We start from the raw sequence: 13,635 nt of genomic DNA, 5'->3' as shown, positions 1-13,635 counted from the left end.
GGCCGAGACGTCTCTGTGTCGCAACCAAGTGAAAGAGACAATAACATATCACTTGACCAAATACTCTGAAATCAAATGTTAGTGTTACTGTAGTTTATTTCTGTTATTTTCTAACTTACAAACCTCAAAAGCACTGGCACACAGATGATCACGAAACATGAAGTCACTGCTGTTTTTAGCAGGCAAAACAAAACATTAAAAAATAACAACACAAAGAGACACAAAACCACCACAGAGACACAAAACAACACAAAGAGACACAAAACAACACAAAGAGACACAAAACCACCACAGAGACACAAAACAACACAAAGAGATACAAAACAACACAAAGAGACACAAAACAACAGACACAAAACAACACAAAGAGATACAAAACAACACAAAGAGACACAAAACCACCACAAACAGACACAAAACAACACAAAGACACACAAAACAACACAAAGAGACACAAAACCACCACAAAGAAACACAAAACCACCACAAAGAAACACAAACCACCAGAAAGAGACACAAAACAACACAAAGAGACACAAACCACCACAAACAGACACAAAACAACACAAAGAGACACAAAACCACCACAAAGAAACACAAACCAGCACAAAGAGACACAAAACAACACAAAGAGACACAAACCACCACAAACAGACACAAAACAACACAAAGAGACACAAAACCACCACAAAGAAACACAAAACCACCACAAAGAAACACAAACCAGCACAAAGAAACACAAACCACCAAAAAAACAGACACAAAACAACACAAAGAGACACAAAACCACCACAAAGAAACACAAAACCACCACAAAGAAACACAAACCAGCACAAAGAGACACAAAACCACCACAAAGAGACACAAAACAACACAAAGACACACAAAACCACCACAAAGAGACACAAAACAACACAAAGAGACACAAAACCACCACAAAGAGAAACAAAACCACCACAAAGAGAAACAAAACAACACGAAGAGACACAAAACAACACAAAGATAAACAAAACAACACAAAGACACACAAAACAACACAAGGACACACAAAACCACCACAAAGAGACACAAAACCACCACAAAGAGAAACAAAACAACACAAAGAGACACAAAACCACCACAAAGAGACACAAAACAACACAAAGACACACAAAACAACACAAGGACACACAAAACCACCACAAAGAGACACAAAACCACCACAAAGAGAAACAAAACAACACAAAGAGACACAAAACCACCACAAAGAGACACAAAACAACACAAAGACACACAAAACCACCACAAAGAGAAACAAAACAACACAAAGAGACACAAAACAACACAAAGACACACAAAACCACCACAGAGACACAAAACAACACAAAGAGACACAAAACCACCACAAAGATAAACAAAACAACACAAAGACACACAAAACAACACAAGGACACACAAAACCACCACAAAGAGACACAAAACCACCACAAAGAGAAACAAAACAACACAAAGAGACACAAAACCACCACAAAGAGACACAAAACAACACAAAGACACACAAAACCACCACAAAGAGAAACAAAACAACACAAAGAGACACAAAACAACACAAAGACACACAAAACCACCACAGAGACACAAAACAACACAAAGAGACACAAAACCACCACAAAGAGAAACAAAACACAAAGAGACACAAAACCACCACAAAGAAACACAAACCAGCACAAAGAAACACAAACCACCACAAACAGACACAAAACAACACAAAGAGACACAAAACCACCACAAAGAAACACAAACCAGCACAAAGAAACACAAACCACCACAAACAGACACAAAACAACACAAAGAGACACAAAACCACCACAAAGAAACACAAACCAGCACAAAGAGACACAAAACAACACAGAGACACAAAACAACACAGAGACACAAAACCACCACAAAGAAACACAAACCAGCACAAAGAGACACAAAACAACACAGAGACACAAAACAACACAAAGAGACACAAAACCACCACAAAGAGAAACAAAACCACCACAAAGAGACACAAAACCACCACAAAGAGACACAAAATAACACGAAGAGACACAAAACCACCACAAAGAGACACAAAACCACCACAAAGAGAAACAAAACAACACAAAGAGACACAAAACCACCACAAAGAGAAACAAAACCACCACAAAGAGACACAAAACCACCACAAAGAGACACAAAATAACACGAAGAGACACAAAACCACCACAAAGAGACACAAAACCACCACAAAGAGAAACAAAACAACACAAAGAGACACAAAACCACCACAAAGAGAAACAAAACAACACAAAGAGACACAAAACAACACAAAGAGACACAAAACAACACAAAGACACACAAAACCACCACAAAGAGACACAAAACAACACAAAGAGACACAAAACCACCACAAAGAGAAACAAAACACAAAGAGACACAAAACCACCACAAAGAAACACAAAACCACCACAAAGAAACACAAACCACCACAAAGAGACACAAAACCACCACAAAGAGACACAAAACCACCACAAAGAAACACAAACCAGCACAAAGAGACACAAAACAACACAAAGAGACACAAAAACAACACAAAGAAACACAAACCACCACAAACAGACACAAAACAACACAAAGAGACACAAAACCACCACAAAGAAACACAAAACCACCACAAAGAAACACAAACCAGCACAGAGACACAAAACAACACAAAGAGACACAAAACCATCACAAAGAGAAACAAAACAACACAAAGAGACACAAAACCACCACAAAGAGAAACAAAACAACACAAAGAGACACAAAACCACCACAAACAGACACAAAACAACACAAAGAGACACAAAACCATCACAAAGAGAAACAAAACAACACAAAGAGACACAAAACCACCACAGACACAAAACAACACAAAGAGACACAAAACCACCACAAAGAAACACAAACCAGCACAAAGAGACACAAAACCACCACAAAGAGACACAAAACAACACAAAGAAACACAAACCAGCACAAAGAGACACAAAACAACACAAAAAGACACAAAACAACACAGAGACACAAAACAACACAAAGACGCACAAAACCACCACAAAGAGACACAAAACAACACAAAGAGAAACAAAACAACACAAAGAGACACAAAACCACCACAAAGATAAACAAAACAACACAAAGAGACACAAAACAACACAAAGAGACACAAAACCACCACAAAGAGACACAAAACAACACAAAGAGACACAAAACAACACAAAGAGACACAAAACCACCACAAAGAAAAACAAAATAACACGAAGAGACACAAACAGACCACAAAGAGACACAAAACCACCACAAAGAGAAACAAAACAACACAAAGAGACACAAAACCACCACAGACACGAAACAACACAAAGAGACACAAAACCACCACAAAGAAACACAAACCAGCACAAAGAGACACAAAACCACCACAAAGAGACACAAAACAACACAAAGAAACACAAACCAGCACAAAGAGACACAAAACAACACAAAAAGACACAAAACAACACAGAGACACAAAACAACACAAAGACACACAAAACCACCACAAAGAGAAACAAAACAACACAAAGAGAAACAAAACAACACAAAGACACACAAAACCACCACAAAGAGACACAAAACAACACAAAGAGACACAAAACCATCACAAAGAGAAACAAAACAACACAAAGAGACACAACACCACCACAAACAGACACAAAACAACACAAAGAGACACAAAACCACCACAAAGAGAAACAAAACAACACAAAGAGACACAAAACCACCACAAAGAAACACAAACCAGCACAAAGAGACACAAAACCACCACAAAGAGACACAAAACCACCACAAACAGACACAAAACCACCACAAAGAAACACAAAACCACCACAAAGAAACACAAACCATCACAAAGAGACACAAAACAACACAAAGAGACACAAAACCACCACAAAGAAACACAAACCAGCACAAAGAGACACAAAACAACACAAAGAGACACAAAACAACACAAAGAGACACATAACAACACAAAGAGACACAAACCAGCACAAAGAGACACAAAACCACCACAAACAGACACAAAACCACCACAAAGAAACACAAAACCACCACAAAGAGACACAAACCAGCACAAAGAGACACAAAACAACACAAAGAAACACAAAACCACCACAAAGAAACACAAACCAGCACAAAGAAACACAAACCACCAAAAAAACAGACACAAAACAACACAAAGAGACACAAAACCACCACAAAGAAACACAAACCAGCACAAAGAGACACAAAACCACCACAAAGAGACACAAAACAACACAAAGAAACACAAACCAGCACAAAGAGACACAAAACAACACAAAAAGACACAAAACAACACAGAGACACAAAACAACACAAAGACACACAAAACCACCACAAAGAGAAACAAAACAACACAAAGAGAAACAAAACAACACAAAGACACACAAAACCACCACAAAGAGACACAAAACAACACAAAGAGACACAAAACCATCACAAAGAGAAACAAAACAACACAAAGAGACACAACACCACCACAAACAGACACAAAACAACACAAAGAGACACAAAACCACCACAAAGAGAAACAAAACAACACAAAGAGACACAAAACCACCACAAAGAAACACAAACCAGCACAACGAGACACAAAACCACCACAAAGAGACACAAAACCACCACAAACAGACACAAAACCACCACAAAGAAACACAAAACCACCACAAAGAAACACAAACCATCACAAAGAGACACAAAACAACACAAAGAGACACAAAACCACCACAAAGAAACACAAACCAGCACAAAGAGACACAAAACCACACAAAGAGACACAAAACAACACAAAGAGACACATAACAACACAAAGAGACACAAACCAGCACAAAGAGACACAAAACCACCACAAACAGACACAAAACCACCACAAAGAGACACAAAACCACCACAAAAAAACACAAAACCACCACAAAGAGACACAAACCAGCACAAAGAGACACAAAACAACACAAAGAAACACAAAACCACCACAAAGAAACACAAACCAGCAGAAAGAGACACAAAACAACACAAAGAGACACTCTGACTGGACTCAAGACTGAAGATGAATGATGTCACAGAACTGGGCCAAATCAACTTGTGTGATTCTGGCAGCCGTGTCTCAGCCAGGATGTCTACACCACCAATAAGGCCCAAATCTGGCGACCATCAACGGGCCAGAACGTTTTCGTGCTGGCCGCCAATTCAATCGGGAGCTGTGTCTGTAACAGCTGAACCTGGGTCAGATCTGGCAAAAGTCAATGGGCCAAAGCCGGCTAACATTTGGCACCAGGGAGCTTTGTTGTTAATTGGTTTCCATGCAAATCAGAGTGACGGACTGGTTTCTGATCCAGCTGCTACATCACCACACTGGGAACATACTGGTGTCGCTGTCTGTCCCAGTTTAACCCTTCAGGCCTTAGCAGAGCCTGTCGTACTGCAGCAGAACCCGTCTTACTGCTGCAGAACCCGTCGTACTGCTGAAGAACCTGTCGTACTGCTGCAGAACCCGTCTAACTGCTGCAGAACCTGTCGTACTGCTGCAGAACCCCTCATACTGCTGCAGAACCTGTCTTACTGCTGCAGAACCCGTCTAACTGCTGCAGAACCTGTCTTACTGCTGCAGAACCCGTCATACTGCTGCAGAACCTGTCTTACTGCTGCAGAACCGTCATACTGCTGCAGAACCTGTCTTACTGCTGCAGAACCCGTCATACTGCTGCAGAACCTGTCTTACTGCTGCAGAACCCGTCATACAGCTGCAGAATCTGTCTTACTGCAGCAGAACCCGTCTAACTGCTGCAGAACCTGTCGTACTGCTGCAGAACCCGTCGTACTGCTGCAGAACCCGTCTAACTGCTGCAGAACCCGTCATACTGCTGCAGAACCTGTCTTACTGCTGCAGAACCCGTCTAACTGCTGCAGAACCTGTCTTACTGCTGCAGAACCCGTCTAACTGCTGCAGAACCAGTCGTACTGCAGCAGAACCCATCATACTGCTGCAGAACCCGTCTTACTGCTGCAGAACCTGTCGTACTGCAGCAGAACCCGTCGTACTGCAGCAGAACCCGTCATACTGCTACAGAACCCGTCTTACTGCTGCAGAACCCGGCGTACTGCTGCAGAACCCGTCTTACTGCTGCAGAGCCTGTGACATGATTCTGATATTAATATCTGATCAATGGATCAATACGTCCACAATGTGCTGCTGAAGTGTGTGTGTGTGTGTGTGTGTGTGTGTGATAACATCTGATCAATAACCATGTTTCAGTCTGAGTTGTGCTGCAGCTCAACACCATGAAACACAGTGAACACAGGCAGGTTTGTTTTCTCGTCTCCTCTTATGTCTACTGTCTCTACTGTGTCTCTACTGTGTCTACTGTCTCTACTGTGTCTCTACTGTCTCTACCGTCTCTACTGTGTCTCTACTGTGTCTACTGTCTCTACTGTCTCTACTGTGTCTCTACTGTGTCTACTGTCTCTACTGTCTCTACTGTGTCTCTACTGTGTCTACTGTCTCTACTGTGTCTCTACTGTGTCTACTGTCTCTACCGTCTCTACTGTGTCTCTACTGTGTCTACTGTCTCTACTGTCTCTACTGTGTCTCTACTGTGTCTACTGTCTCTACTGTGTCTCTACTGTGTCTCTGAGTCTCTACTGTCTCTACTGTGTCTCTGAGTCTCTACTGTCTCTACTGTGTCTCTACTGTGTCTACTGTCTCTACTGTGTCTCTACTGTGTCTCTGTGTCTCTACTGTCTGTACTGTGTTTCTGTGTCTCTACTGCGTCTACTGTCTCTACTGTGTCTACTGTGTCTCTGTGTCTCTACTGTCTCTACTGTGTCTGTGTCTCTACTGTCTTTCTACTGTGTCTCTATTGTGTCTCTGTGTCTCTACTGTGTCTCTACTGTCTCTACTGTGTCTCTGTGTCTCTACTGTCTCTACTGTGTCTCTACTGTCTCTACTCTGTCTCTGTGTCTGTACTGTCTCTCTACTGTGTCTCTGTGTCTCTACTGTCTCTCTACTGTGTCTGTGTCTCTGTGTCTCTACTGTCTCGACTGTCTCTCTACTGTGTCTCTACTGTGTCTCTACTGTGTCTCTACTGTCTCGACTGTCTCTCTACTGTGTCTCTACTGTGTCTCTGTGTCTCTACTGTCTCTCTACTGTGTCTCTACTGTCTCTCTACTGTGTCTCTACTGTGTCTCTGTGTCTCTACTGTCTCTCTACTGTGTCTCTGTGTCTCTACTGTCTCTCTACTGTGTCTCTACTGTCTCTACTGTCTCTCTACTGTGTCTCTACCTCTACTGTGTCTCTACTGTCTCTGTCTCTCTACTGTGTCTCTACTGTGTCTCTGTGTCTCTACTGTCTCTCTTCTGTGTCTCTGTGTCTCTACTGTCTCTCTACTGTGTCTCTATGTCTCTACTGTGTCTCTGTGTCTCTACTGTCTCTCTACTGTGTCTCTACTGTGTCTCCGTGGCTCTACTGTGTCTCTACTGTGTCTCTGTGTCTCTACTGTCTCTACTGTCTCTCTATTGTGTCTCTGTCTCTACTGTGTCTCTACTGTCTCAACTGTGTCTCTGTGTCTCTACTGTGTCTCTGTGTCTCTACTGTCTCTCTACTGTGTCTCTGTGTCTCTACTGTGTCTCTGTGTCTATACTGTCTCTCTACTGTGTCTCTACTGTGTCTCTGTGGCTCTACTGTCTCTCTACTGTGTCTCTGTGTCTCTACTGTCTCTACTGTCTCTCTATTGTCTCTCTACTGTGTCTCTGTGTCTCTACTGTCTCTACTGTGTCTCTGTCTACTGTGTCTCTACTGTCTCTACTGTCTCTCTACTGTGTCTCTACTGTCTCTACTGTGTCTCTACTGTGTCTCTGTGTCTCTACTGTCTCTACTGTGTCTCTGTGTCTCTACTGTCTCTACTGTGTCTCTACTGTGTCTCTGTGTCTCTACTGTCTCTACTGTCTCTCTATTGTCTCTCTACTGTGTCTCTGTGTCTCTACTGTCTCTACTGTGTCTCTGTCTACTGTGTCTCTACTGTCTCTACTGTCTCTCTACTGTGTCTCTGTGTCTCTACTGTGTCTCTACTGTGTCTCTGTGTCTCTACTGTGTCTCTACTGTCTCTACTATGTCTCTACTGTCTCTACTGTGTCTCTGTGTCTCTACTGTCTCTCTACTGTGTCTCTGTGTCTCTACTGTGTCTCTACTGTCTCTACTGTCTCTCTTCTGTGTCTCTGTGTCTCTACTGTCTCTCTACTGTGTCTCTGTGTCTCTACTATCTCTCTACTGTGTCTCTACTGTGTCTCCGTGGCTCTACTGTCTCTCTACTGTGTCTCTGTGTCTCTACTGTCTCTACTGTCTCTCTACTGTGTCTCTACTGTGTCTCTGTGTCTCTACTGTCTCTCTACTGTGTCTCTGTCTCTACTGTGTCTCTACTGTCTCTACTGTGTCTCTGTGTCTCTACTGTCTCTCTACTGTGTCTCTGTGTCTCTACTGTGTCTCTGTGTCTCTACTGTCTCTCTACTGTGTCTCTACTGTGTCTCTGTGTCTATACTGTCTCTCTACTGTGTCTCTACTGTGTCTCTGTGGCTCTACTGTCTCTCTACTGTGTCTCTGTGTCTCTACTGTCTCTACTGTCTCTCTATTGTCTCTCTACTGTGTCTCTGTGTCTCTACTGTCTCTACTGTGTCTCTACTGTGTCTCCGTGGCTCTACTGTGTCTCTACTGTGTCTCTGTCTCTCTACTGTCTCTCTGTGTCTCTACTGTCTCTCTGTGTCTCTACTGTCTCTACTGTGTCTCTACTGTCTCTACTGTGTCTCTGTGTCTCTACTGTCTCTGCTGTGTCTACTGTGTCTCTACTGTCTCTACTGTGTCTCTACTGTGTCTCTACTGTGTCAGTGTGTTCTCACTGCAGCTCCATGACCCAGTCTTGAGCTACATATACGATCAATACGATCAGTAATGATGTTTGATCATAATCATCAGCACTGGTGCAGTTCAGTCTCCACATGATCACAGCTGCTGATCAATACATGATCAATACATGATCAATACATGATCAATACATGATCAGTACATGATCAATAGGATGGATCAGTGTCGATGACCAAAGGCTTCGTGTGTATGTGTGTATGTGTGTGTGTGTGTGTGTGTGTGTGTGTGAGCGAGACTGATGAGCTGTTTGTGTTCTCATGTTTTAGACACATGAAAGTTTGTGTGAAAACTACCAGGAGAGGAGGAAGAGGAGGAAGAGAGGTGAAAGAGGAGGAAGAGGAGGAAGAGAGGTGAAAGAGGAGGAAGAGGAGGAAGAGAGGAGGAAGAAAAGGAAGAGGAGTAAGAGGAGGAAGAGGAGGGGGAAGAGGGAGAGGAGGAAGAAGAGGGAGAGGAGTAAGAGGAGGAAGAAGAAGGAAAGGAGGAAGAAGAGGGAGAGGAGTAAGAGGAGGAAGAAGAAGGAAAGGAGGAAGAAGAGGGAGAGGAGTAAGAGGAGGAAGAAGAGGAAGAGGAGTAAGAGGAGGAAGAAGAGGGAGAGAGGAGGAAGAGGACGGGGAAGAGGGAGGGGAGGAAGAAGAAGGAGAGGAGGAAGAAGAGGGAGAGGAGGAAGAAGAGGGAGAGAAGAGGAAGAGGGAGAGGAGAAATAGTAGGAGAAAAAAGGAGGAGGAGATTTTCCAGCTGGAAACTTGGATGCCGACACACAGAAACAACTCCCATGTTCACACCGCTCCTCCTCCTCCTCCTCCTCCTCCTCCTCCTGCTGCTGCTGCTCCTGGACCCGGACCCCCTCACCCACAGACCCGCCGCTGGTCCCCGGGTTGTCCCCCCGGTGTGTCCCCCCAGTGTGTCCCCCCGGTGTGTCCCTTACCTTTGAAGGTGTCCGCCCGCGCGCCCGTTAGTCCCAGTGAAAGCAGCGCGAGAAAGAGCAGCAAAGTTGCAGTCCGCTCCATGTTCACACCGAGACCCTCCGGAGCGCGAGGGAAAACTACTGAGCAACTCCGACACACCACTTCTTCTTCTTCTTCTTCTTCTTCTTCTTCTCCTCCTCCTTCTTCTTGTCCTCTTTCTTCTTCCTCCTCTTCTTCCTCCTCCTCTTCTTCTGTTCCTATCGCTTCCTGTCTGTCGCTGTGGGGCTGACGGACAGACGGACTGACTGACGCTCTCTCCGCTTCTTTTTCCTCCGTTTCTCTTCAGACCTGAGAGAGACTGACTCCGTTTACCGAGCAGCTGCTGACGTCACGGGAGGGGGGGCACGAGAGAGAGAGAGAGAGAGAGAGAGAGAGAGAGAGAGAGAGACGTTTATTTGTTATTTTATAGTTTTAAATAAAACTTCTGTTTTTTGTTACTTTAAATTATTATTGAAAAATTATTTCATTTCAAAGTTTGTATTATTATTGTTTATTTAATTAATTTCTCAATTAATCAAATTATATTTTACATATTTTTAAATTCTATATTTTTTTAATAATAATTAATCGAACCTGATTTTATTTCATATTTTAAACTGTAAGGTCATCTTTTCTTTTTTCTTGTTTTTCTATTATTATGAATCTGATTATTTAATATTTTTGATTTTTATTAATTAATTAAACCTGTTTAATATTTCTAATTATTATAAAATCTTTTTATTATAACTTGTTTTATATATTGTTAATTTTAAAATGTTTAGTTTTTATGAAAGTCCGTATCTTTTATATTTATTTACATAATTAATCGAACTCGACTTAATTTTATATTTTAATTTCTAATATATTCAAATTTTTTTTATTGATTTGAATATTTTATTTTTGTATTAAATTCTGCATTTTGTTCTTCAATTAATTAATTAGTCAAACGTAATTTTTTATTTTTTCACTGTAATATTTCTTGTTCTCATATTATTAGTTTTAATACTTTTAGTTTTGTATTTTCATTATTCATATAATTGATTAATAAATAAAACTTTATTTTAGTTGTTATTAAAATATCTTGCTTTTATTTTCTCATGTCTTGTTTTTATCTTTATTAATTTTATATTTTAGTTTTGTGTTTGATTCAATATTATTATCATTTTATTTATCAATTAATTAATCAAACTTTATTTTCTTTTTATTATATTATATTTTATATATATTTTCTGATGTCTTGTTTAATTATCATCAATGATAAAGTTTTTTTAATTAATCAAATCTTTTCATATTTAAAATGTAACTGTTATATTTATTTATTATTTTTACTTTTACTTAGATTTAAAGATTTATCTTATTTTGGTATTTTCTGTGTGTTTTATTTTTATCTCTATTAACTGTGTGAATCTGACGTGACGTCCGCGTGACGACAGGAAGCGTCTGCTGCTTTTCAGATTAAAATCTAGTTGAGTTTATGAATTTAATTAAAGTGTAAATAAAAAGCAGCTCAGACAGAGACAACAGGCGGCGCTCACATGTGGAGCAGGAAATCACAGCTGGACACTGTGAAGGTGTCACGATGCTGCCACCTGCTGGTCCGACATGTTAAAGCTCCTCCGTCTTCATCCACACACACACACACACACACACACACACACACGACTCCACCTCACATCTCACTCACATGATGTCACTCATGAATTTAACCAGCTGCAGGACTTCCTGTTCCTGTTGTGTTGATCAACAGCCTGAACTCACTGCTTTTTGTTTTTTACTCTTCAGATCAGACACAGACGCTTTCTGTGTGTGTGTGTGTGTGTGTGTGTGTGTGTGTGTGTGTGTGTTGCTCTGTAATCATGAAGAGGAGTGTGTGTTCCTCGCAGTGTCCATACTGTAATGTGTGTATCTGACCAGTTAAATGAGACTTTGTGTCTTTAAATAGAATCAAAGCTGCTGTTTGTTTCTCAGTGGTTCATTCAGCTGCTGCTCTGTGACGCCCCCTGCTGGACCACCTGAGCAACTACAGCTGCACACAGGACACCAACAACTGCTGCTAATAATGATAGTAATAATAACAATAACAACAACAATAATAACAATAACGTGACACCAAATTACTGTAAAAAAAAAAAAAGTTCAGTTAAATAAAGCTTAAAAGAGAAAAAAATCTAAAATGATTCTATAAATCAAACTATCATGACAGACAGAAGTAAAAACAACTATTGACACCTCAGATCTATAGTCAGATACATAAATGTGTCTGTGTGTGTGTGTGTGTGTGTGTCTGTGTCTGTGTGTGTGTGTGTGTGTGTGTGTGTGTGTGAGCCTATAAACATGCTCCTGACCCAACTGTATTAAAACACGTTGCAGAATGAGTTATTAAAACAGTAAAGTTTATCAGTGTGAACATGATGTGTTTTGTCTCTGATTTTTGTCTCTGGACGCTGTGCAGCTCATTACAAGTCAAAGAAGGGCTCACTGATCATTTTATGTTTCACAGGGTCACAACTTTTCTCACACATGCACACACACACACACACACACACACACACACACACATATATAAAAAATACACTTTGTGGCCAACAGTAAGTGGACAGTCCTGTCTGATGTTCAGATTTGAGCCTGTGAGGATGCCACATTCTTGGTTCCCTGCGCCGCATACTGCCAACTCTCACACATCTGGCGTGACTGTCACTCTTTCACCATCAATGTCACTCTCTCACGCCTCTTTAAGAAATCTCACTCCACCGTCGCAGAGTCCCTTTTGACTGGACCGCATATTATTCCAGCGTTACTCAATCCATAGGTGTGTTGTCCGAGGTTACAGTGAGCTATCGCTAGGAAAAGGAACAAGACAATTTGGCACAATACAAGCTGAACACCGGCGTGGCAGCGAAAGCTAATACAGGGCTGCCAACTTTGGTCAGAAGTCTCTCTTTGTCACTCCCTTGAGCCCAGCTGTGACAGGACCAGCAGCCAAAAGTCATAGATACACAGAAAAGAGTCTGTGATGATGTCACCGTTTATTATACAAAACAAAAACATCTAAACAGTTTACAGAGTCTGCATCGTCTTCCTCCTCCATAACATCGACATCTACGTCTCTGAGGTAGTTTTAGCCCCAACCAGCCCTCAGGTAATACAACAAGCCCCGCCCCATCCCTACCCAGCCTTCATGTAATAAAACAAGCCCCTCCCCATCCCTACCCTGCCCTCAGGTAATAAAACAAGCCCCGCCCCATCCCTACCCAGCCCTCAGGTAATAAAACAAGCCCCGCCCCATCCCTACCCTGCCCTCAGGTAATAAAACAAGCCCCGCCCCATCCCTACCCTGCCCTCAGGTAATAAAACAAGCCCCGCCCCATCCCTACCCAGCCGTCATGTAATAAAACAAGCCCCGCCCCATCCCTACCCTGCCCTCAGGTAATAAAACAAGCCCCGCCCCATCCCTACCCTGCCCTCAGGTAATAAAACAAGCCCCGCCCCATCCCTACCCTGCCCTCAGGTAATAAAACAAGTCCCGCCCCCATCCCTACCCAGCCGTCATGTAATAAAACAAGCCCCGCCCCATCCCTACCCAGCCCTCAGGTAATAAAACAAGTCCCGCCCCCATCCCTACCCAGCCGTCATGTAATAAAACAAGCCCCGCCCCATCCCTACCCTGCCCTCAGGTAA

At 42.1% G+C, this 13,635-nt stretch overlaps 1 protein-coding gene across 10 annotated transcripts in view; it reads right to left on the bottom strand.

Annotated features, from left to right (window-relative positions):
* Positions 1–10,258, bottom strand: part of LOC117264970 (receptor-type tyrosine-protein phosphatase mu-like) — a 259,756-nt gene extending 249,498 nt beyond the window's left edge. For 9 of the 10 annotated variants that reach the window (XM_078162810.1, XM_078162815.1, XM_078162811.1 and 6 more), the window contains exon 1: positions 9,939–10,233. In XM_078162810.1, coding sequence (XP_078018936.1) covers positions 9,939–10,020 — 82 coding nt within the window. In that variant the 5' untranslated portion in view covers positions 10,021–10,233. Of the gene's footprint in view, positions 1–9,938 lie in introns of all 10 variants that reach the window. The other variant, XM_078162819.1, reaches the window with a different exon arrangement.
* Between the last annotated feature and the right edge of the window lie 3,377 nt (positions 10,259–13,635).

This window comes from Epinephelus lanceolatus, chromosome 20 (genome assembly GCF_041903045.1).
Source record: "Epinephelus lanceolatus isolate andai-2023 chromosome 20, ASM4190304v1, whole genome shotgun sequence".
Taxonomy (NCBI): domain Eukaryota; kingdom Metazoa; phylum Chordata; class Actinopteri; order Perciformes; family Serranidae; genus Epinephelus; species Epinephelus lanceolatus.
This window is presented reverse-complemented; position numbering and strand designations above follow the sequence as displayed.